The sequence below is a fragment of the Natator depressus genome, chromosome 7 (assembly GCF_965152275.1).
Source record: "Natator depressus isolate rNatDep1 chromosome 7, rNatDep2.hap1, whole genome shotgun sequence".
Classification (NCBI taxonomy): domain Eukaryota; kingdom Metazoa; phylum Chordata; order Testudines; family Cheloniidae; genus Natator; species Natator depressus.
In genome coordinates, this window is record NC_134240.1 from 51,454,430 (window position 1) to 51,479,396 (window position 24,967).

Genomic DNA, 24,967 nt, shown 5'->3' on the forward strand with positions numbered 1-24,967 from the left:
CCCCTTTCCCTCCTGGGGCTGATGATCCCTGGCAAACAGTTCCTCTCTATTTTTCCATTTCACGGTGAGAACGTGAACTTTTTGTGCTATCTCCCCCTCTTCCCCCCACCCTCCCACCCCCAATGGTTTTTGTCTCGATTGGTTAGATGATGGATTGGGAGGGGAGCCTTGCCCCACCCTACACTGCAAGGCTATTGGCTCTGGGCCCTTAAAGAAACAGTCATCTCTTCTCCCTGGGGCCATTTCCCCCATGTCTACCCCTGCTGTCCCCAGGATCATCATTTGGTTGAGACAGTTTGGAACGGGGTAACCTGAGCCCTATTCCCTCTCACTCCCCCAATTCCTCTTTTCCTCAGAGGACCAGTGTGAGGGGTTGTCATTCCTGGGGTGCAGTCTGGGAGCCGCTGGAACTGCTGTGCTCCCTAACAATTCAGCTGGGATGGCCTCTCTCACACTGCTCTGCTGGTGACTCAGCCAGCCTCTCCAGGCCCTGTTACACCCAACATGACATCAGGTGGCACCACACACCCAACTGAGTTACCTTAGTGCTTTACCTAAGCCACTCATGGACAAACAGAGGGCAACAGCCAACTTCCCAGCTCCCCAGCCTTGCACCCCTACTGGAGCATAAACACAGAATTATACTGTCTTGCTCTGCACAGGATCTGTACCATGCAAGCTTATTAATTAATTCGCTCCCCCCTCAATGTGGGATAGATATCCAACAGCCTTTGTTTACCAAGCAGAGATTTTCCCATATACTTCACTCAAAATGCATTGGTTAAGATAAATCATAAAACAAATCTATTAACTACAGAAAGATAGATTTTAGCAAACAGATCAAAGCAGATTACCTAGCAAATAAAAAAAAATGCAAGCTAAGCCTAATATACTAGATAGATGGGGTTTGAATTAGCAATTTCTCCCTGACTGATGATAAAAGCAGGCTTGCAGATTCTTAAGGCACAAGCTGCATCTGCCTTGCAGCTTGGGTTCTCCTCCCCGATTCCAAATCCTTTGTTTTCCAGAAAGAAAAGGAGTACTAGTGGCACCTTAGAGACTAACCAATTTGAGCATAAGCTTTCGTGAGCTACCGCTCACTTCATCGGATGCATTCAGTGGAAAATACAGTGAGGAGATTTATATACACACAGAACATGAAAAAATGGGTGTTATCATACACACTATAAGGAGAGTGATCACTTAAGATGAGCTATTACCAGCAGGAGAGCCGGGGGGGGGGGGGGAGAAAACCTTTTGTAGTGATAATCAAGGTGGGCCATTTCTAGCAGTTAACAGGAACGTCTGAGGAGCGGGGGGGGGGGAATAAGCATGGGGAAATAGTTTTACTTTGTGTAATGACTCATCCACTCCCAGTCTCTATTCAGGCCTAAGTTAATTGTATCCAGTTTGCAAATTAATTCCAATTCAGCAGTCTCTCGTTGGAGTCTGTTTTTTGAAGTCTTTTTGTTGTAATATTGCGACCTTTAGGTCTGAAATTGAGTGATCAGAGAGATTGAAATGTTCTCCGACTGGTTTATGAATGTTATAATTCTTAACATCTGATTTGTGTCCATTTATTCTTTTATGTAGAGACTGTCCAGTTTGACCAATGTACATGGCAGAGGGGCATTGCTGGCACATGATGGCATATATCACATTGGTAGATGTGCAGGTGAACGAGCCTCTGATAGTGTGCCTGATGTGATTAGGCCCTATGATGGTATCCCCTGAATAGATATGTGGACACAGTTGGCAACGGGCTTTGTTTCAAGGGTAGGTTCCTGGGTTAGTGGTTCTGTTGTGTGGTGTGTGGTTGCTGGTGAGTATTTGCTTCAGGTTGGGGGACTGTCTGTAGGCAAGGACTGGCCTGTCTCCCAAGATCTGTGAGAGTGAGGGATCGTCCTTCAGGATAGGCTGTAGATCCTTGATGATGCGTTGGAGAGGTTTTAGTTGGGAGCTGAAGGTGATGGCTTCTGGCGTTCTGTTATTATCTTTGTTGGGCCTGTCCTGTAGTAGGTGACTTCTGGGTACTCTTCTGGTTCTGTCAATCTGTTTCTTCACTTCAGCAGGTGGGTTTTGTAGTTGTAAGAATGCTTGATAGAGATCTTGTAGGTGTTTGTCTCTGTCTGAGGGGTTGGAGCAAATGCAGTTGTATCGTAGAGCTTGGCTGTAGACGATGGATCGTGTGGTGTGGTCTGGTGTGGAGGCATGTAGGTAGGAATAGCGGTCAGTAGGTTTCCTGTATAGGGTGGTGTTTATGTGACCATTGCTTATTAGCACCGTAGTGTCCAGGAAGTGGATCTCTTGTGTGGACTGGTCCAGGCTGAGGTTGATGGTGGGATGGAAATTGTTGAAATCATGGTGGAATTCCTCAAGGGCTTCTTTTCCATGGGTCCAGATGATGAAGATGTCATCAATGTAGCGCAAGCAGAGTAGGGGCATTAGGGGACGAGAGCTGAGGAAGCGTTGTTCTAAGTCAGCCATAAAAATGTTGGCATACTGTGGGGCCATGCGGGTACCCATAGCAGTGCCGCTGATTTGAAGGTATACATTGTCCCCAAATGTGAAATAGTTATGGGTGAGGACAAAGTCACAAAGTTCAGCCACCAGGTTTGCCGTGACATTATTGGGGATACTGTTCCTGACTGTCTCCTTACAGTGTGTATGATAACACCCATTTTTTCATGTTCTGTGTGTATATAAATGTCCTCACTGTATTTTCCACTGAATGCATCCGATGAAGTGAGCTGTAGCTCACAAAAGCTTATGCTCAAATAAATTGGTTAGTCTCTAAGGTGCCACTAGTACTCCTTTTCTTTTTGCGAATACAGTCTAACACGGCTGCTACTCTGAAACCTTGTTTTCCAGAGTTTCTTTCAGGAGTTGAGTTGTGGGGGAGTGAAGACAAATCATGATGTCACTCCCCACCTTGTATATTTCTGTATGGTGGGAACCCTTTATTTCAAGCTAAGTTCCCAGCCCAGTTTGTGGAAAAATTCAGGAATTTAGTGTCACGTGGTCTGGTCACATGACCTTGCATCTCCTTGCTGAGCCATAGCAGCCGTTATTCATAGGCTGTCTGAAGCCTTCCCAGGAAGGCTCACCAGGTGGGGGCTAAGCTTCTTCTAAGGCCTAATGTTTCCCTTAATGGCCCATTACCTTGAATAGGCCCTTCACAATCAGTTGTCTAAACTGGAAGCATCTTGCCTAGTGGGTGTCACCCAGGTATAACCACATATGAAATGCAGATACATAGTCAATATTCATAACTCCAGATACAAAAATGATATATGCATACAAATAGGATAATCATATTCAGCAAATTATAACTTTTCCAAAGACACCCCACATGACACATCTTGTAGAAAATGCATCATATAATTATGTCATCATCATACCACAATGATGAATATGGGGTGCAGTGTCACAATCAGTGTACCTCGTTATGGTCTGTAATATTGTCTCTGAGGATTCTACATAGTTGTCTTTACTTTTCTTTCACCTTTCTCTATCCCTCAAATCTATCCATTGATATGACAAATGCTCTAACAAATGTGCCTGTCTGTTATAAATGACTGTCCTCTGCAGGTGATTTCTGCCCTTCGCAAGAACTTGGATCTGTCGTCATGTATTTTACCTCTGCAGATACTGTCTTCCCAGAGCAAGCTCAAAAGCCAGCCACAAACGAGGTATTTGCATTGTATCTGCATGATTCTGCTTGGTTTCTGCATGGGAAAGATGAGACAAAAGGACTTTGATTCTAATTTCTGAGGCTTCTCAGTTGGGTTTAGTTACATACACTAGCATCATTTGGCCAGGTTGCTATGTCTGCTGGCATCCTCAATGCTTTAGCCAAGTGTCCCTTCCAGCCAGCATCACTACAACCACATCCCTGTGTCTGCTCCCTATCCTGTCCAGAAGGCACCCTCCACCGTCCCACTGCACCGTCTCTTCCAGCCAGCACCACACCCTTGCAGTTGTGCTGGCACATCCATTCTGGCTTGTGCTGCTCTGATTTCATCCCCCATCACCCTGGCTGGCATTTGCACCCAGGACTAGCCTTGGCTGGGATGATTTAGTTGGTGCTGGTCCTGCTTTGAGCAGGGGATTAGACTAGATCAGGGGTCTCAAACTCAATTTACCTTAGGGCCAGTGCCAGTCCTCAAATCCTCCCAGCAGGCCAATAATGTTACTCATGTTGCCCAGAACCTGCCCCCCAAAAAAACTCCGCCCCCCCCACCTGCTAAGGCTCTGGGAGGGAGTTTGGGTGGGGGAGGGGGTCTGAGGTGCAGACTCTGGGATGGAGTTTGGGTGCTGGGTGCAGGCGGTGGGGTTGCAGGCTCTGGGAGGGAGGAGCGCGGCGGGAGGGGGAGGGGGTGTGGGGGGATGGGGTGGGGCTGCAGGCTCTGGGAGGGGGTCGGGGGTGCGGCGCTTACCTGGGGCTCCAAGGCGGGGCGGGCCAGGGGGCCTCCGCGTGCTGCTGCCCCCAGGCGCTGCCCCCAGGCACCGCCCCTGCAGCTTCCCATTGGCCGCAGGAGTGCTTGGGGTGGGGGGCAGTGCGCGGAGGCACAGCCCCATCTCAGGGCCACAGGGAGGGGCCGGCAGACATGTGGAGCGAACAGGCAGACGCCATTCAGCTCCGCTGTGCTGCCGGGGCCCTGGGCCATTGTAAATTGCCTGAGCGGGGGAGCGCCCAGGGGCGGCAGGTGGGGCCAAGGGAGAGCCCGGCCCCCAAACTGCTGGAGCCCCACGGGCCACATTGGGGAGGTTCATGGGCCACAGATGGACCGTGAGTTTGAGGCTCTTGGACTAGATGACCTGAGGTCTCTTCCAACCCTAATATTCTATGATTCACTACCACCTCATCCCTGTCCCTCTGCCACCACATGGTCCCTGGCTGGCACTGCTGCTGCTGCACGCATCTCTTCCTACCTGTTCTGCCTTTATTGTGATTCCAGACAGCATTGCTTTCACTCCATCCCTGCCATCGCCTCCCTTCTAGCAGGTTGTGCTGCAGCTGCTCCTCTTAGTGCTGAGTTGACCTGTACCTGTTATGACAAGACTCATGTAACAGATGAGCAATTCTGTTCCTCTCTGGTTGTTTGCAGTTCCTCCACAAGCCAAGTGAGCAGCAGCCAGAACTGTGTCAAGCTCCTCTTTGATGTGATAAAGTTGGCTGTGAGATTTCAGAAAGGCATTTCTGAAGCTTGGATTAAGGTCAGATTGTGCTCTCCAGGGTTTCTCTGATTTGTAATGTAATTAGAACATTAACTGTAGATTTCCTCACTTGCAAATATAGTTTCACAAAACTATCTAGTGTTACACTTTTATCCCTGAAAGTACTGATACTATCCTTTTTCTGTGGTATTGATGCTTTGCACTTTTCAGCTGCAAATCTCAAAGTGCTCTCAAGACTGTGGGTAAGCAGTACAAGCCTCATTCTATAAAGCGAGGACCTGAGGCACAGGAGAAGCCCAAGAGTGTATTTTAAAATGAGCACTTTTTTGTAAATTTGTGCTTTAGCTTATCTGGGCCTCAGTCTCCTTATCTGTGAAGTGGGGGTAATGATAATGCTGTTCTTCATAAGGATTAGCTTGGTAATTGATGTTTGTAATTTGCTATTGAAATGTCCAGCAGGGACTGCTCCTGTAGAGGGCTTAAAGTTAAATTTTTAATGATGGGCTGGGGTATAAACTATGAGGCTGGACTTGGTTTCTTGTTCCCAATTCTTAGTTTATTATTCAGGATTTCAGTTCCTTTTTCAAAGGCTGAAGTTGTTTAAGAGTATCCTCAGTCAAACTGTAAATTTGCACATTTATTCATGTGGGAGGATGTAGGAGTGGAGGGAAAGAGCAGATCTTAAAAGAATAACTGAATGAAGTCAGGCATCCTGTGATGTAAGGTGTTCAGATGCAAGTGGAGATGCTCCTCAGGATCTGTGCAAGAATGAGGGAAAAACTGAGGAATCACTGAAGAAATTTGAGGAAAATATACTGTGCTGCAAATTTTACATGGCATGGTGGCTAGAATTTTATTTTATTTTTTTAAGGGAATTGTTCTGTTCCTCAATGAAGACATTATTGTTGTTCTGGAAAAATTTCATACGGGGAGGTGAGGGAGGGAGAGCTACCTTTTAATGAGAGCTCTAGGAACTGCCTCCAGATTCTGCAATATTTAATGCAATCCAGGATCCTGAACTGATGGGTTTGCAGAGAAGAGAAACTGACAATATTTCTTTTGGTATCTGCCTGGCCACTCTGGTCATTTCCAGTGTATAGGATATACAGTGTATAGGGAACAGATGGCCAGGATCCCCTGGGGGACTAACATGAAGGGGAAGGGAGTCCAGGAGAGCTGGCTGTATTTCAAGGAATCCCTGTTGAGGTTACAGGGACAAACCATCCCGATGAGTCGTAAGAATAGTAAATATGGCAGGCGACCAGCTTGGCTTAATGGTGAAATCCTAGCGGATCTTAAACATAAAAAAGAAGCTTACAAGAAGTGGAAGGTTGGACATATGACCAGGGAAGAGTATAAAAATATTGCTCGGGCATGTAGGAAAGATATCAGGAGGGCCAAATCGCACCTGGAGCTGCAGCTAGCAAGAGATGTCAAGAGTAACAAGAAGGGTTTCTTCAGGTATGTTGGCAACAAGAAGAAAGCCAAGGAAAGTGTGGGCCCCTTACTGAATGAGGGAGGCAACCTAGTGACAGAGGATGTGGAAAAAGCTAATGTACTCAATGCTTTTTTTGCCTCTGTTTTCACTAACAAGGTCAGCTCCCAGACTGCTGCGCTGGGCATCACAGAATGGGGAAGAGATGGCCAGCCCTCTGTGGAGATAGAGGTGGTTAGGGACTATTTAGAAAAGCTGGACGTGCACAAGTCCATGGGGCCGGACGAGTTGCATCCGAGAGTGCTGAAGGAATTGGCGGCTGTGATTGCAGAGCCCTTGGCCATTATCTTTGAAAACTCGTGGCGAACGGGGGAAGTCCCGGATGACTGGAAAAAGGCTAATGTAGTGCCAATCTTTAAAAAAGGGAAGAAGGAGGATCCTGGGAACTACAGGCCAGTCAGCCTCACCTCAGTCCCTGGAAAAATCATGGAGCAGGTCCTCAAAGAATCAATCCTGAAGCACTTACATGAGAGGAAAGTGATCAGGAACAGTCAGCATGGGTTCACCAAGGGAAGGTCATGCCTGACTAATCTAATTGCCTTCTATGATGAGATTACTGGTTCTGTGGATGAAGGGAAAGCAGTGGATGTATTGTTTCTTGACTTTAGCAAAGCTTTTGACACGGTCTCCCACAGTATTCTTGTCAGCAAGTTAAGGAAGTATGGGCTGGATGAATGCACTATAAGGTGGGTAGAAAGCTGGCTAGATTGTCGGGCTCAACGGGTAGTGATCAATGGCTCCATGTCTAGTTGGCAGCCGGTGTCAAGTGGTGTGCCCCAGGGGTCGGTCCTGGGGCCGGTTTTGTTCAATATCTTCATAAATGATCTGGAGGATGGTGTGGATTGCACTCTCAGCAAATTTGCGGATGATACTAAACTGGGAGGAGTGGTAGATACGTTGGAGGGGAGGGATAGGATACAGAAGGACCTAGACAAATTGGAGGATTGGGCCAAAAGAAATCTGATGAGGTTCAATAAGGATAAGTGCAGGGTCCTGCACTTAGGACGGAAGAATCCAATGCACCGCTACAGACTAGGGACCGAATGGCTCAGCAGCAGTTCTGCAGAAAAGGACCTAGGGGTGACAGTGGACGAGAAGCTGGATATGAGTCCACAGTGTGCCCTTGTTGCCAAGAAGGCCAATGGCATTTTGGGATGTATAAGTAGGGGCATAGAGAGCAGATCGAGGGACGTGATCGTTCCCCTCTATTCGACACTGGTGAGGCCTCATCTGGAGTACTGTGTCCAGTTTTGGGCCCCACACTACAAGAAGGATGTGGATAAATTGGAGAGAGTCCAGCGAAGGGCAACAAAAATGATTAGGGGTCTAGAGCACATGACTTATGAAGAGAGGCTGAGGGAACTGGGATTGTTTAGTCTGCAGAAGAGAAGAATGAGGGGGTATTTGATAGCTGCTTTCAACTACCTGAAAGGGGGTTCCAAAGAGGATGGCTCTAGACTGTTCTCAATGGTAGCAGATGACAGAACGAGGAGTAATGGTCTCAAGTTGCAATGGGGGAGGTTTAGATTGGATATTAGGAAAAACTTTTTCACTAAGAGGGTGGTGAAACACTGGAATGCGTTACCTAGGGAGGTGGTAGAATCTCCTTCCTTAGAGGTTTTTAAGGTCAGGCTTGACAAAGCCCTGGCTGGGATGATTTAACTGGGAATTGGTCCTGCTTCGAGCAGGGGGTTGGACTAGATGACCTTCTGGGGTCCCTTCCAACCCTGATATTCTATGATTCTATGATTCTATGTGTGGGTTTTGAAGTCCGTTATTACTGTACACTATTCGTAGAATCATAGGACAGGAAGGGACCTCAAGAGGTCATCTAGTCCAGTCTCCTGCACTCATGGCAGGACTAGGTGTTATCTAGACCATCCCTGACAGGTGTTTGTCTAACCTGCTCTTAAAAAACTCCAATGGTGGAGATTCCACAACCTCCCTAGGCAATTTATTCCAGTGCTTAACCACCCTGATAGTTAGGAATTTTTTCCTAATGTCCAACCTAAACCTCCCTTGCTGCAATTGAAGCCTATTGCTTCTTGTCCTATCCTCAGAAGTTAAGAAGAACAATATTGTAACTGTTTGTTTATTTCTTTATTCCTTAGGCTATTGAGAACACTGTTTCTGTGTCTGACCATAAGGTAATGCCTCTCTTGACTCTTCCTGTGCTGTAGCTGTTCTGTGTTATGAGCTTCTGTCTTGGACACACACTAGCAAGGGCACTTGCTTCCTCCACAGCAACAGGATTGGAGGTTTTGCTATGGAGATCAGGAACTGCCATTGATCAAGAGATCTTGTGGGTCTCCATGCATTTGTTCTCTCCATGTTTTTAACTGGGTTTGCTCTGAATTGTATTTACACCTGAACATTCTTAATAACAAATGCATCCAGCCCAGTCTGAAAGTCATGTGAGAGACGGTTCCTCTGAATCCACCTCCCTCCTCGACCTGTGGTACTAGAGTCTGACCAGTCAGTTAAGTGACTTATTGAGCCCCGAACTTTCTCTGTAGATCTGATAAAAAATGGACGGTTCTTTTTAGTCTTTATTTTCCTTTGTGTTCTGCAGCCCAGCATCTTCCCCCAATTCTGGACATCTCAGCTGCTCTTGACTCTCTGCAGCACACAGACGTGGATGAGCATTTTGGCGCCACGCGCTCTGGTCACACACACCCCCCCCCCCCCCCCGTGTCCCCATTTGCTGCCAGATTCTCTGTCTCTGTGGCAGCAGACAGTGGCTGTTCCTTTTGCTCCTGCCCTTACTCCTTCTATTTTAACATTTCTGCCTTGTTCTTTGGGCAGTGGGGAGCAGGGTTCTCCCTCCCTGAGCCTTCGCTGCAAAGTTTCCCCACTGGCTCCTCTGCCCCTTACAGGCACGGCCAAGCAGCAAAGAGAGCACTGAGTCAAATCCAAGCAGTGCTTGATTTGTGAGGCAGCCTTCCCAGGCTCGGCAGACGATGTGTTGTGCCCAGCCTGCACCCAGACTTCTGTCCCTAATTTTGTTAGGTCCGGGGGCTACGAGTCGGAGAGGCAAGTGGAGTTCCTACCAATGTTCCCTCTAATTTTTTCTATCCATGTGCGGAATGAATTTTGTTATGTGCACCAAATTATCAAGGAAATGTGTGGATGTGCTCCACCAGGAAGTAGAAACAAAAAACCTAGATATAATATATATTTTAAAAAATTTACCATAGGAATAATTACTTCAGCCAGGACAGGTTAGGCATTTTAAATTTAAGTGTAAGAGAGAAATGAAAACGATGAAATGCATAGACCAGTCAAAAAACTCAAATAACAGCATTTTGAAAGAATAAAATTACAGAGAATATATGTGCATTGCAGGAAGAATCAAGAAGTAACAATAACAACAATAATTCAAGTATGTGTTGGGAGGTGACTGTGAAAGACAGAATGTGTGTGTGTGTGAGAGAGAGAGAGAGAGACACATGCGCACACACACAGGCACACAGTTGGCCTTTCATTTATCCATTAAGACTTGTTCTTAGTAGCTGTCACGTCCGCGAGGAGGGAGTGTCGGAGCTGGCAGCCTTATCCATACATGAGTCTTACTGGGTATTCCATGAGTTCAGGGTGGGGCTCGGGACACCAGCATCCTTTCTTGTTAAGGTAAATTCCTCCTTCCACATTTCCCAAGAGGCTGTGCTTCCTTTGTTCTGTCTAAAACCACAACATCCATATGAACGAGTAGCCTCCTCCAGGATGTCTCCTCGTTCCCTCAGGGCAGCTTAGCAAATGGCCCCTCACCTCACTCTATGAGCTTATCATGTAGTCCCTAACCATAGTTTATTAACAAAACGAAGTGCAAAAATCCATAACTCAAAAGTCCTGAAACACAGTCCATGTCACCCCAGTGCATGTAGATTTTAAAACCCAGCTTTGTTGTCACTGGACTCGTCAGTCCTCCTCTGCCCCTCTGCCAGGACAGTCACCCCAGCTCTTACTTCTGGGGTTCCACCCTGCTCTTCCCAGACTCTCTGCTGGGAGCATCCCTCATTCTCCCTGGCCCTCTCATGACTCCTTCAAGGACCAGCTTTTTGGTGAGGAAATGTATGCACTCCCCTTCTTTCCCTCTCTTCACCCCTCTCTGGCCCTTGACTCCAGCTCTCTAGCTTAGAGCCAGCAGGTATCTCCCTCTGCTCCTTCTGCTCTCTGGCCCTCTCCTCTTTGGCTTGGGGACACCAGCCAGCAAACCCTTCTTGCTGCTCTCCTGCCTTCAGCCCTCTCCCAGGAACCACCTTCCCTCTCTGGCAGCTCTCTTCTTCTGCTCTTCCTGACTGAACCAGTCTGCCTTGCTTCACCAGGTCTCTTTCTCACCAGGCCTCTTATAGCCTCCAGGTGCTGCCCTCTTAATTGGCCCCACTGGGGGCTCCTGGACTGGAACAGGAGATCTCAGTTTGGTTTCATTTAATGGGCAAGCTACTCTGTTATAACCCAACTGAAAAGATGTGGTGCACCTTAGATGTTGGAAGAGCATTGAAAATCTCTCTCAAACACACAGAATCCACAGAATTGGGCTCTCTGTTTGTGTCCTTCCACCCAAAATGCCAGGGACTCAGAGCTTCCAATTCCTTCATTGATAGATGGATTAGACTATGTATTGTGGAAGCCTATAAATCATTAGAGGTTCCTGTACCAGAAGGGATTAAGGTACACTCCACGAGATCCTTAGCAACCTCATGGGTGGAATGAGCAAGTGGGTTCAGTTCAGAAATTTGCAAAGTGGCCACTTGGTCTACAGCTAACATCTTTGTTAAGCACTACAGCGTGGACCTTCTGTCTTCTGCAGACGCCTCTTTTGTCAGGATGGTGCTGCAGGCTTTCGAGAAAACTCACAAAAAGGCAGGTACTTCTTTCCTCTTGAAGTTTTGTTTCATAACCCTCCCTACATCTGTTCACTGCTTGTTACTTCCCAAACATCCAGAATCGTGGGAGATGCAGGGCTGCAGAATGGAAGATTTCTTAATGATAATTTCCTTTCTGCTAGCAGGGTCTCCCACAATTCTACCCACCCTGAATGGTTCATGAGTCAAAGATAAGATGTTAAGTGGAATCGTTACAATAAGACAGTGCCTGTTTACAACTTAAAAACATTCCTTGATCTAACATACATAGTTATTTCATTATCTCTGGAATATTTGTTAACAATATTATGCAACTGTTAGAGCTCGGGACTAACTCATTTGGCACCAAGGGGGAGAAGAAGGAGCAGGGCCTGATTGTGTGGCACCAAAATGCTGATCTGCCTCCCATGAGCTGCAGAGAGAGGAGAGCAGCCGAGAACTGTGGGACACACTGCTAGCAGAAAGGAAATATCGGTAAGAAATTTTCTGTTCCACTGCATAATGGATATATGATTAGTGATTATTTTCTCCGTGAAAGGTTCTGGACCTGATCGTTCTGCTGCTAATCCATACTACAAACACCAAGAGCAGGAAGCAAATTGAGAGAGTGCTGAGGAACAAGATTCCACTGGGCTGTGTGCCAGAGCAGCTGCTACAGAGCGCCTTCCGAAATCACTCGCTGGTGAGTACTGCTGCTACTTTAAGATTCTGCACACTGGGAGCATGCCCCTTTCCACCTCCTGGGATGTGGCAGATTGTTTCTAACCCAGTAAAGAGCTGAATCACAAAGACCCACTTGCAGAGCTTGTCTCGTGGGCCTTGTCGACCTTCCTGTGACTTCCCAAAATTTGCTGGAGAAGAACTGCCCTCCTCTGCCCTGCAGCATAGGGTAGGCTTCTGGTTCTGCAGATCTTAGGAAGCCCTTTTGCCCTCTGTCTCCCCACCACAAGTGACCCCCTCCTCCAAGGCCTGACATGCTGCTCTACCTCACATTTTTCTTAGACTTTACATTTTTAAACCCATACCTTCTTGCAAGTATAAAATGGTCTGCATTTAGACATGTACGTGTGTCTGACTTGAGTGCCTGTAGTTACAAGGAGAGGGGACCATGAATGCGGACAGACAGTGCCTGTCTACAGCTTAAAGTAGGGCATGAAGACTGAGCATTTGTCTGCCCTGCGGGTTTTTAGTTACTAGTTTAGCTGCACGAGTGTAAATCTGAGTATAGACTGTTGTAAACTGACTTGCATGAGTCGCGCAGTTCAAGTCCCATTTTACACTGGTGCATCATGTCTGCATGAAGAGTTTGCATCATAGAATCATAGAATATCAGGGTTTGAAGGGACCTCAGGAGGTCATCTAGTCCAAACCCCTGCTCAAAGCATGACCAATCCCCAATTTTTCCCCATGACCCCTAAATGGCCCCCTCAGGGATTGAAGTCACAACCCTGGGTTTAACAGGCCAATGCTCAAACCACTGAGATATCCCTCCCCCAAGAGTGCAGCTGTACTCTGTTGCTGAAAAAAAGCTTTTGTGTGGATAAGTTTTCATTGTTTTGAAAGCAAAACAGGCCTATAGAGAGCACAAATCTAAGTGGGAATCTGTTATGGCGTCAGCCTGTATCTAGTGAGGTGGAAGAGTCAGAGGCCAGGGAATCACCTGCTAAACTAACTACGGATCTTGAGAATAAAGAGCAATGCTCCTCAAGTTGGAACTCATAAAATGAGGGATGGAAGCTTTGAAAGCAAATAGTAATGATGGGAATCTTATGTCTCTGTCATGATGTCTGTCTTTCAGGTTATCAAAGACTTCTTCCCATCAATCCTGTCACTGGCTCAGACCTTTCTGCACTCTGCTGATCCATGTGTCGTCTCCTTTGGCAGCTGCATGTACAAGCAAGCATTTTCAGCCTTTGACTCTTACTGTCAGCAGGTATATTTTGAAATATATAATAGCATATACTTTTACTCTGTTAAACATGAGTTCTGACAGGACTGCAGACCAAAGTAAGAACGTCAAAAAAGCCTGGAGATCAATGAATCCTCTACATAGGAGTTACAGATATTTCCACCTTGTTTTGTACAATATCTTTCACTCAAACTGCTTCTGAAAATGTTATAAAAACTCAATAATGTAGATACAAAGTTAAATAATAAATGGAGAAACAAGTTGAGTTGTGAGTAGGGGAGAACATCCATGCTTTCAAAAACAACAAGGAGTCCGGTGGCACCTTAAAGACTAACAGATTTATTTGGGCATAAGCTTTCGTGGGTAAAAAACCACTTCTTCAGATGCATGGAGTGAAAATTACAGATGCAGGCATTATATACTGACACATGAAGAGAAAGGACTTACCTCACAAGTGGAGAACCAGTGTTGACAGGGACATGTTGATCAGGGTGGATGTAGTCCACTCCCAATAATTGATGAGGAGGTGTCAATTCCAGGAGAGGCAAAACTGCTTTTGTAATGAGCCAGCCACTCCCAGTCCCTATTCAAGCCCAAATTAATGGTGATAAATTTGCAAATGAATTTTAGTTCTGCAGCTTCTCTTTGAAGTCTGTTTCTGAAGTTTTTTTGTTCAGGTATAGCTACTTTTAAATCTGTTATAGAATTTCCAAGAAGATTGAAGTGTTCTCCTACTGGCTTTCAGTTTATATGAACTGGGATGGTGAGTCAGGAAGCTGTTTACGGTGGCAGGAGCTGGAAAGAAAATGACTGTCAGCAGTAGTGCCAGACTTTAAGGAGTAACATGGAGGAGACCAGCGCTAAATTAAGTAGAGTGAGCAGACAGAGAAGCTGATAGAGAAAAAGTCCAGGAAAGCAACTGGAAACCCATGGAGGCTTTGTGAATCAAGAAAGTCAATTTTGAACTGTATCTGGTACAGTAACTCCTCTCTTAACGTTGTAGTTATGTTCCTGAAAAATGGAATTTTAAGCAAAACGATGTTAAGCGAATCCAATTTCCCCATAAGAATTAATGTAAATGCGGGGGTTAGGTTCCAGGGAAATTTTTTTCACCAGACAAAAAACATCTATCTATCCACACAGTATAAGTTTTAAACAATTTAATACCGTACACAGCAATGATGAACTAGCACTCGGCTGAGCCCTCAAGGGTTAACACGTTGTTGTTAATGTAGCCTCACACTCTACAAGGCAGCACGAATGGACGGAGGGGAGACAGCATGGCAGACAGAGACCGAGACACAAACCCTGTGTCAGGGGGAGAGAGAGAGAGAGGTGCGCATTGCCCCTTTAAGTATGCTGACATCACTCTAAATACCTTGCCTTTTTAAGTCTATCAGGAAGTTGAGACAGCAGCTGTGACCACACCCTGCTCTATGTGGAGAAGGGATAAGTGGGGAGCAAGGGGGGAGGGGGGACACCGTGACATTAGCCCCCCTCTTCCCCACCCTGCACAGCAAGCAGGAGGCTCCTGGGAGCAGCTCCAAGGCAGAGGGCAGGAGCAGCACATGGCAGTCGGGGGAGGGACAAGTGAACTGCCAGCAATTGATAGCCTGCTGGGCGGCTGCCGCACAGGGAACTTAGGGGAGCGGGGAGCTGATATGGGGGCTGCCGGTCTGCCCTGGTTCCAAGCCTCCACCAGCTAGCTGCAATGGGCTGCTCTTCCTGCAAGCAGTGGACAAAGCAGGCAGCTGCCAAGAAACGTTATAAGAAAGCATTGCGCAACTTTAAACGAGCATGTTCCCTATTTGATCAGCAATGAAACAGCGTTAACTGGGACGACTTTAAGTGAGGAGTTACTGTATTGTTAAGGGCTGAAGGCTGGAATGTCATTGCTATTCGGTCTGCCCAGTGCTTCTGTCCTTGGAGCTCCAATATTATCAGTACTAACAGCAGATAAGGCAGCCTGCTAATTCAGCAGACCTTTACTCATAAATAGAGATCACAGGCCCTGTGCAGTGACGAAGGCCCTTGGCCAGGTTTATTGCTCTCAAGGCACAGTCCTAGTGCCCTGGCTCTACAGGTTAACACATGAGTGCCCAGAGGCAAGGAGTAGCTCAGTCAGTAGCAGGAATCTCTGCTGTCCCCTAGGCCACACAAAGAGTTACGGTGAGATATTCTGACATTTATAGACTGAGGGTACGTCTACAGTACCTGCCGGATCGGCGGGTAGTGATCGATCGATCAGGGATCGATTTATCACATCTAGTGTAGACGCAATATATTGATCCCCGATTGCTCTGCCATCGACTCCTGTACTCTACCACGATGAGAGGCGGAAGCGGAGTCGATGGGGGAGCGGCAGCAGTCGACCCCGTGCCGTGAGGACGTGAGGTAAGTCTACCTAAGATATGTCGACTTCAGCTACGCTATTCTCGTAGCTGAAGTTGCTTATCTTAGGTCAATCTCCCCCCCTCTCCCCAACCCCCAAGTGTAGACCAGGCCTGAGACAAACAACTGGGATAAACAACTTAAACACCACCTTATGTGTTTTATGACATCTGTTTATTACCTCCCCTTGTTCCTGATATCTCGGACAAAACATCCCTATTCATTATTTTGTCAAACCATCTTATCTTGTAGTAGATTGGGATGTATCTGTACTAGCTGGAATCTATTTAGTGCCTAGTACACTTGCAACAACTTTGCTAAGTTCATGTACTGGGCAGTGAACTTCTTTAATCCATGGCCTGGCTTTGGTTCACAGCCTCTGGTTCAGGCCTTAGATCTTGCACCAGGCCCAGTGCTCCAGGCTCTCTCTCTTTTCTTCTTCTTCTACTACTACTACTACTTCTGGGAATGACTGAGAAGTCAGTGATGCTGTGTGAGATTGGAGGTGATCTTCTTTCACTTGATGAGGCAGTGAGCAGCATTCTGCATGTACCAGAATCTGGAAAGATGAGACCTGGGAAGAGTGTGGATCAGGAAGACACAGCAGTGCAAGCATGAATGCAGAAGGGAAACATACAATTACACACAGAGCCAAAGGCTTTTGGAAAACTGGAAATCAGGCTAAAGGATAAGAGCAAGATTGGGGACATTGGATGTGCTCTGAACTGAGAAGGGAATTAGAAGAGATGCAGTTGAATTTCAAGATGACTTTCTGGTTTTGAAACGTTTCTTTATGTGAATGAATCTGAGACAAAGCTACGGATTTTCTTGTTCAAGACTGGCAGAAATACAGGTGTCAAAAGAAATGTACAGTTGAGTACTGCAAAGGACAGGTTAAGATGATCGAAAGAGAAAGCAGATATGAAATCAGAGGGCTAAGAACTGAACTCTGTGGGTAGTACTGAGGAGGATGAATTAGTTACTACTTGTATAGTACTTTGAAGATAAAAATTGTTCTATAGAGGACATGCCAACCAAGTATTCTTGTGATGGGCCACTTCACACTATTCTTGTGATGGGACACAGATAGAGCATCTGGATAGGGATGAGTAGGACCATGGCAGACGGGAATCATATGTGATGGTTCCCCCCCTCCCCCCCCGGATGCGACCTGGAACTGGGGTACCACTTAGCCCCCTGACCCACCAGCCTGGGCTCCCTCTCACACTGTACAGCTGTAAAAAGCTGAAAAGCCCTCCAGCCTGCACTTTCACCAGCAGGCTCTCTGACCAGCTTCTGCATAGGAAGGCTACTACCAGCTCCTCGGGCATGCACCCCCTTTGAAGTATAAACCCAAAATTATACCGTATTGTGTGGCACACGGAACTGTACAGTGTAAGCTCATAAAATTCACCCCCCTCTCTCAATTTGGAAAGGATTATGCAACAGCCTTTTGCCCCTGAGTTATGATTCCCACACACTTCACTCCAACTCACTGGTTTAGATTAAAGCAAAAACAAGTTTACTAGCTACAAAAGATAGATTTTAAGTGATAGCAAACAAATCAAAGCAGATTACCTAGAAAATAAACAAAAAAACACAAACTAAGCTTAATACATTAAATAGATTCGATATGAATAGCAGATTCTCACCCTAAGAGATGATACAAGGAGGCTGCAGATTCTTAAGGGGCAAGCTGCACTTGCTTTACAGCTTGGAATCCCCAGTTGTTTCATTCACAGGCTAAAAATCTTTTTAGCCTGCGTCCAGCACTTCCCGCAGTTCAGTATTTGTTCTTCAGGTGTTTTCAGGAATCTTCTTGTGTGGGGAGTGAAGAACACTAGATGATGTCGCTTCTTATATAGCTTTTGCATATGGCGGGAACCCTTTGTTCTCAAAGTTTGGTTCCCAGAGCAGTCTGTGGAAAAATACTGACATCCCAAGATGACATGTGGTCTCATCACATGTCCTTGTAGAGTTATAGCAGCCATCACACACAGGCTGTTTGGAGCTTTTAGAGGAAGGCTCACCAGGTGGGAAATAAGCTTCTCCTAAGGCCTACTGTTTTTTCCTAATGGCCCATTGCTCTGAATAGGCCCTTCCCCACCCACTATCTAGACTGAAAGCATTTTTTCTACTGGGCATTACCCAGGTGTAACTACATTTGAAATACAGATACATAGTCAATATTAATCACATCAGATACAAAAATGATACATGTATTCAAATAAGATAATCGTGTTTAGCAAATCATAACCTTTGCAGTGACACCTCACATGACTTATCTTGCATAAAATACATTATAATTATGTCCTAATCATATCATAATAATATCACTGCAAAGAATATGGGGTGCAGTGTCACGCCATATACAACTGCATGGCTATGGAAGCAGTCTCAAAGGATGGAATAATCCACAATATTAAAGCTGTACTGAGCCCAAGGCAAAAGAGGTGAATTCTCATCTAAGCTCACGGATCCCTAGCCCTTTCCTTTAATTTATGGTGGACTGTTATTTGGTTGCCTTCTTATATGGTGTAGCATATACTTTGTTGTTGTTCCAAGGGTCTTCTGGTACAGAACAGATATTTTTTTATTTGCTTTTCACTGTTGGTTTCTTGTGGGGTTTTTCCTTCAGGAAGTTGTGAGTGCATTGGTGACTCACATTTGTGGTGGAAATGATGTAGAAGTGGACATTTCTCTGGATGTGCTCACTGACCTGGTGACTCTGCATACCTCCTCATTGATTCGCTATGCCACCTTTGTGAAGGTAGTGTATCTGCTTGTGAATGGTCCACACTTAGGGCTTGTCTATAGGATGAGTTAGTGTGTGGAAAGCAGGGTGTTGTAACAGGGTAGGTTGCCTCCTGGGCACCCCATCGTGGCCAGAGGTTGCTCTACAGTGCCCTTCCTTTGTTTCCTCTTTTTCAGGGCCCCTCAAAAATGCCACAGTCATTCTCATCCAATTATAGCCTTTCTTGGGGATCTGTTTTTTATTCACACAGTACCAAAAACAAATACAAAAAAAATCTTTCACCCAGCCTTAAGCTGGGCACAACCCCTCCTTCCTGAGGTACTGCCCCTTCCTGGTTTCAGAGCAGCTGGAGAAAATGCAAGGCTTGACTTCCCTTCTCCCAAAAGAAAATCAAAACTTTCAGCTGGGTCTTGTTACCCAGCCCCAACTCCTGTCCTCGGGGACCACTGCAGATACCCTCTCTCCCTGCAGCTTTTCTCTGCAGTTCCTCTTCCAGCTCTGCCCTCACTGGAATACACTCTGACCCTTTATAGCCCAGGTGCAGCCCTCGCACCTCTGATTAGCTCAGCTGGGAGCACCTGGTCTAGCACAGGGGAACTGACCTGTTTTAATCACAGGGCCCAGCTGTCCTGTTACCGGTGTAAATCTACAGTACTCCAATGTGTCATGCACTAACTCTGTGGACCCTGCTGCTGCACACTAGAAGTTCTCTAGTGTGATTTGACCTACTGCTGTTTCATGTTGGGGATAAGAGCTTGGGAGTATAGGGGAGTGGGAGGATAAGAGTAGGGGTGAGGACGAGGTAGGAGCCTGGGAGGCGATATGGAGAGGGTGCAGGAAATGGAGGTAGGTGCGGGAGAGAACGACAAGCTTGTGGGAGTACAGGGCCAGAAAGTTGTAGAGCACATTCCCATCTAGAACTTGGAATTGAACCCAAGAGTCCTGAGTCTCTAGATTCATCTGTTTTCTGGCAGATAGCTCTGAAACCCACTGGCAAATGTGTGTCTCATCTTCCTCTAGTGCCTGACCCACACTGAGAATAACAACCTCCTGATGCTACCAGTTACTTCGTTAGTGCAAGTGATAGAGGTCTGTGCTGTGGATCTCAAGATCCAAATCCTGTGATGACCCAAGTTGGGGGATCAATATGATTCCTTGTGATGGAATTTCTGTTTTTTGTGTTTTAAAAAAAAAAACAAATTGCATTTTAAAAAAAGTTGGTAAAAAAACATTAAGGTTCTAAAGTCCAGCCCTCAAAAGTTAGAAAGTGTCAGAAAAAAGGTTGCCCATGCAATCTTAATTCGGTTTCTTTGTGCATATGCATTATAACTGTCTTGGCTAAAAGGGACAGAACCACTGCCAATCCTGTACCCTGAATGGGGCCTACACAAAGGACGACCAAATTAAAGTTGTATATGCAGTCTTAAATCAAGCATTTCCAAACTGAGAGTGGCTTGACTTTGCAGTCATGATGTTCTTTTTAATGTAGGGTTTTAGTATGTAACTTGCTAGGATTTTTAAAAAGGAAAATGGAAAAAAAAATCAGAAATTCCTTCATGAGGAACCATATTGATCTTTGCATGTGCTGGACCTTTGTATCCACAGCAAAGACCTCTACCATTCTAGCTAAGGAACAACTGTTAGACTCAGAGGATAACAGCCTAATACCCTCTGTGGACCAATCATGAGGGGGAATGCAGTGCACCTTTGCAAGTAACTTACATAATTATTTACTAGACAGCAGAGGAATGTTGGGAATGCTGGAGTCTATTCTTGGCTTTGGAGGAGAGTATGGTCTAGTGGTTACAGACAGCACAGCAAAGCACTTAGATTTGGCACATTGGCTTGGCTCTGCCATGTTAGAGACCTATGTTCTATTCTCAGCTCTGCCACATGTGACCTTGTGCAACCTCTCACTTACCCCCTCATTAAATGGAGGGAAATTATATATGCCTGCCTCTGGAGGTAGGGCTGTTAGGATTTGCTCAATAATAAGGGCCCTGAAGAGTATAGACATAACACTAGTCAGTGGAAAAGCTGAAACTAGAATTCATGGTCTCCATCTACTGCCGGCCCATTACACCCTCCCCTAAGCCAAACTGCGGGATAGCATCAGTAGTGCATCGCAACCGACCCAGAGCTTTAGCTTTATGACTAATCTGTATGAGGCTCAGTGGAGTCTGGGGAGCATATTTTGTGCATTAGGCAGGTGGTGAGCTCTGTAGAGGTCGAGGATGCTTAGTGTATTTGGCACATAGGGATCTCTATGTGGATAGAGCATGCTCAGCACAGACAGAATGTTCAGAGATTTTAGCAAGAATCCTCCATAAAGCTCTACTGAGCATGTGCAGTTGGCACTTTTGGGAGGCTTATAATTTGATACATTTCATGGGGACAGCAAATGGCACCTCTTTGACCCCAAGATCATCCCCTGCAAATTCCAAGTTCCTGCTCCAAATCACGGACTTGCTAGTGCTTTTCAGAGAAATAGTTGGATAAAAATATTAACATGAGCAAAATTACCAAGTAGTGGAAAAACTAGCCTAGTTCTGGGAAACAATCATTTTCATAAAGGAAAAAAAGTAGCTTGAGGCAGAGTCCAGGTGTTGAAAATTCCAATCTAAACCGTTACAATTTGGCAAAGTTATGAGCAATGGAAAACAGAGGCTTGGAATGGAAAGTGTTAGGCAACCTTAGCTGTAGGCATCTCTACCAGAATATTAGTTTTTGTCAAGGTCCAATGGTAGAATCACCTTTTATCAGTTTTGAGTTTGGCACCTTCCAATGTCATTGAACTCCCCCTCTCATCACAAGAACAAGGAGCAAACAGCCCTCCTAATCTTCGTTCTCTAGATCATTCACTGTTTTATAGACTTTTGTCATGTCCCTTTTTGTCTGTCCGCTCTGTAGGGTAACAACCCCAGTCTTTTCAATTTCTCTTCCTAGGAGAATTTCTCCAGGCACTCACTCATTCTTGTCACCCTTCTCTGAACCCCTGTTAGTTCTGCAATATCCATTCAGCGATAGGGTGTCAAGTGCTGCACATAGTATCCAGATGAAGCCACACCACTGATTTATAGAATGGCATTATATCATTTTCCATATTATTCTCCATCCCACCATGATCATTAATGCACTTGGGACCTGCTTTGAAACTAGGATCAAAGCCTTAAAGTGGCAATGGAAGCAGACTGGGTGTCAGTAGAAGGACTGGAGCACAGATTTAACATGCTCCTGGTGACCAAAGTCATGGAAGAAGTGGGCAGCTACATTTTGCATGTCTTCACTTTCAGCCTCAGTCATGGGGAATTGCAGTAATGTAGCCCACAGATGACATATGAATGGATGCTTCTTTAATTTGAATGCACAGTAGTAGCTTTCTCCTGAGTATGTGCAAAAGAGAAAAGTAAATTCTTGTTACTGACAATCAGGTGTGCTATTTGGAGTGTGAGAAGGGCCTGTCAGGGTATTGTGGCTACTTTGACACTTCTCTATTACAGAACATTTTAGACTATACGGAGAAGCTGAATCCACAGCAAATCCGGAAACTCTTCTACATTCTTGGCAAGTTGGCATTCAGCCAGAGGCAGGAAGACAGCTATATTCAGGTGAGTGGAGGGGGAGAGAGACAATGTGGGCAGGAAGGAAGCAAATCCCTGGTCTTTCTCCCTTTGCTGCTCTAGTTTGCAGAGCTTGTGTGGTGTGGAGACAGCAGCAGCAGGCCCAGGATGGTGCAGCCAGTACAGCCCTCCTGCATGTGGGAATTTCTGGTGCACAGTACCTTTTTAATTTTAAAATTTCCTCCCCTCACCCTCCCTTTGCCCCCTCCAAGTTTGATGGTTGTGAGCCCGTTTCCTGCTCCAGACTTTTTTCCTGTGGAGCTCATTCCTCTTCCACACAGGAGGAACTCCCTGCTGCTACCGCACACCTGATTAGCTCCACTGGAGAGACACTGCCTGCACACATCCTGAGGGGCACAGCAGCAGAACTTGACTTCTACACACCTTAGGAATCCTTCAGGAAGCATAGCTCAGCTACTGCACCCCCAATAGGTCTGCTGCGGGAGAGCTTCTCTCTAACAGGCCACTTAAGGTTTACAAGACAGAAACAAAAGAGACTCCGCCCCTGAAGAGTTACCTTCCTCAAAGGAGTATTTTCTCTGCTGCATCGAAGTGTTAGACTTCAGAGCTTTGTTATCTGTAGTTTGATATCTAAAACTGTAGAGGACAAATGTGTGTTACCAAATCCATTTTATGTCTGAATTGACTTCCAGCTTATTATACAGTATCCTAGGGAACTAGTCAATTACAATGTAACAACAGCATGTTCAAATACATAGGTCTGAATTTTCATACCCGTCAATGAGGCAGTGGTCAGGCAAAAGTAGCTGAAAAATCTTGTGAAAATTGGAAGTTGTGAGACCTGGGCTTAGAAACAGTATAGAGCCTGCAAATAAAAAATATTCTTCTACACACTTTCGTTAAATAACTAGAACAAAGGTCAAAACGAGCCTAATTTTGGAACATTGGTTGCATCTTTAACTGTGGATGTGTGGCCAGTGTCCCCATAGTAAAGGAGGTCACTGTCACGTTCCAGAATGCAACCCAGACAGTGAGAGGCTGTGTCACTGCCTGCCCTGTATTCTGAGTGCTTTGAATGCTCTGCTGCTGTGATTCACCACCAGGACAAGCCTACAGACAAGCACGCACTGAGTGTCTCTGTGTTAAGCAGTTCTCACTCCAGCAGCCTGTCTACAACACAACAGCCCTACTCTACGTTCTGTCACCCGGTTACCTTATGCAGGGGTGACCCCAACACACTCCCTGTCCCAAATTTCCCCAAAATCATCTGCTCTGAAGTATCCAGTCCTCTCCTGGAATGCTCAGAGAAATAATGTTTGTTTGCTCCTCTAAAATGACGACATATGCTCAGCTTATCACTTTAACTGGAGTAAACTATCACTTCAGTTCAGACACAGCACTGGGTCAGTTTAGATTAAAAGTAAAACAAGTTTATTAATAAAAGGAGATGGGATTTTAAGTAAGTTCAGATATCAAGGATAGTGTTAGAAATGATTACAAGCAAATAAAAGTGAAAAACACTGTCTAGTGGCTAAGACTTCACTCAACAAGCTGCAGTCTTTGTTCAAGATAGTTTGCTTACCAATCTACCTTCCAGCAAGATGGCTGAGCACCCGTCTGATCAGGATCTCCCACAAGGTCCAAAGTGCTTGGTTTCTTTGTCTTCTTAGGTGAAAGATCACTTGAGGTTCTTTGCCCCTCTTTTATAGTTCAGTGAACCTTTTAATTGGATTCTCCTGAAGGGTTCCCCTAAAGCAAAGTTCATTCAAGCTGTGAGGTAGGCGACATGGAGTCTCCTGGTAAAGGACATTCCATGCTGGGTTTTTCCCCTGCTGGTGTTTGCTAAAATGCAAATTGATCTGTTCCTACACTCCCCTCTCCCTGCCATGATGCTGAGTGGTTATCTCTTCCCCTTATTGGCTTGCTGGTCCCGTTTACCTTTTATGTAATTTGCATTCCCATTGTTTCTTAATGTAACTTGGAAATAACTTCAAGATGGCAGAACCACATTGTTATATCCAGTGTAGGGTAACTTCAGCCCTGTCTGGCAGGCACACTTTTTGATAACATAATCCCTAATATATTTGTAATTTTGAATTTGTCCTCCATACATACACCACCCAATGATATTGATGATAAGTAAGGTTTCTGAGTAACAGCCGTGTTAGTCTGTATTCGCAAAAAGAAAAGGAGTACTTGTGGCACCTTAGAGACTAACCAATTTATTTGAGCATAAGCTTTCGTGAGCTACAGCTCAAATAAATTGGTTAGTCTCTAAGGTGTCACAAGTACTCCTTTTCTTTTTGATGATAAGTAAGCTATTAGCTTTCTACTGATATCTTATATGACACCTTTTAGATGCAGTTTATGACATTAGGGAGTTGGGGTACACTCAACTGGACAGGCCAGCTGAAACTCACTGTCCTCTTGCTTTGGGTTGCTGTTAGTCAGTCAGAACATGTGTTTTCCCTTACAAGGATGTACTTCCCATGGTCTGGCTGCCCCGTTGTCTGGAGGAAATTAACAGGGAAGTAAATGAGCTCTATTGCAAGTTTTGAGTGTTGAAAAGTGAGATGTTCACAGCAGTACCATTAACACACACAAATGCATACATGGTGACTACTTGTAATGCCTCATTCTCTCTCTCTCTCTCTCTGCAGGACGATATGCATATGGTGATCAGGAAGTGGCTGTCTAGCACTGTTCCTAAGTATAAACAAATGGGGATTATTGGTGCTATTACCGTGGCAGGCAGCATGGCAGCAAAGAGGTGAGAAAGGAATAGAACCT

The 24,967-nt window shown here is 45.6% G+C and overlaps 1 protein-coding gene across 1 annotated transcript in view; it reads left to right on the plus strand.

Moving 5' to 3' along the window:
* FANCD2 (FA complementation group D2) overlaps positions 1-24,967 on the plus strand; it is a 202,334-nt gene that overhangs the window by 32,002 nt on the left and 145,365 nt on the right. Inside the window, exons 12-19 of the mRNA XM_074958397.1 lie at positions 3,592-3,692; positions 5,112-5,220; positions 8,788-8,823; positions 12,080-12,223; positions 13,340-13,474; positions 18,480-18,611; positions 22,097-22,204; positions 24,838-24,947. Coding sequence (XP_074814498.1) covers positions 3,592-3,692; positions 5,112-5,220; positions 8,788-8,823; positions 12,080-12,223; positions 13,340-13,474; positions 18,480-18,611; positions 22,097-22,204; positions 24,838-24,947 — 875 coding nt within the window. The remainder of the gene's footprint in view (positions 1-3,591; positions 3,693-5,111; positions 5,221-8,787; positions 8,824-12,079; positions 12,224-13,339; positions 13,475-18,479; positions 18,612-22,096; positions 22,205-24,837; positions 24,948-24,967) is intronic.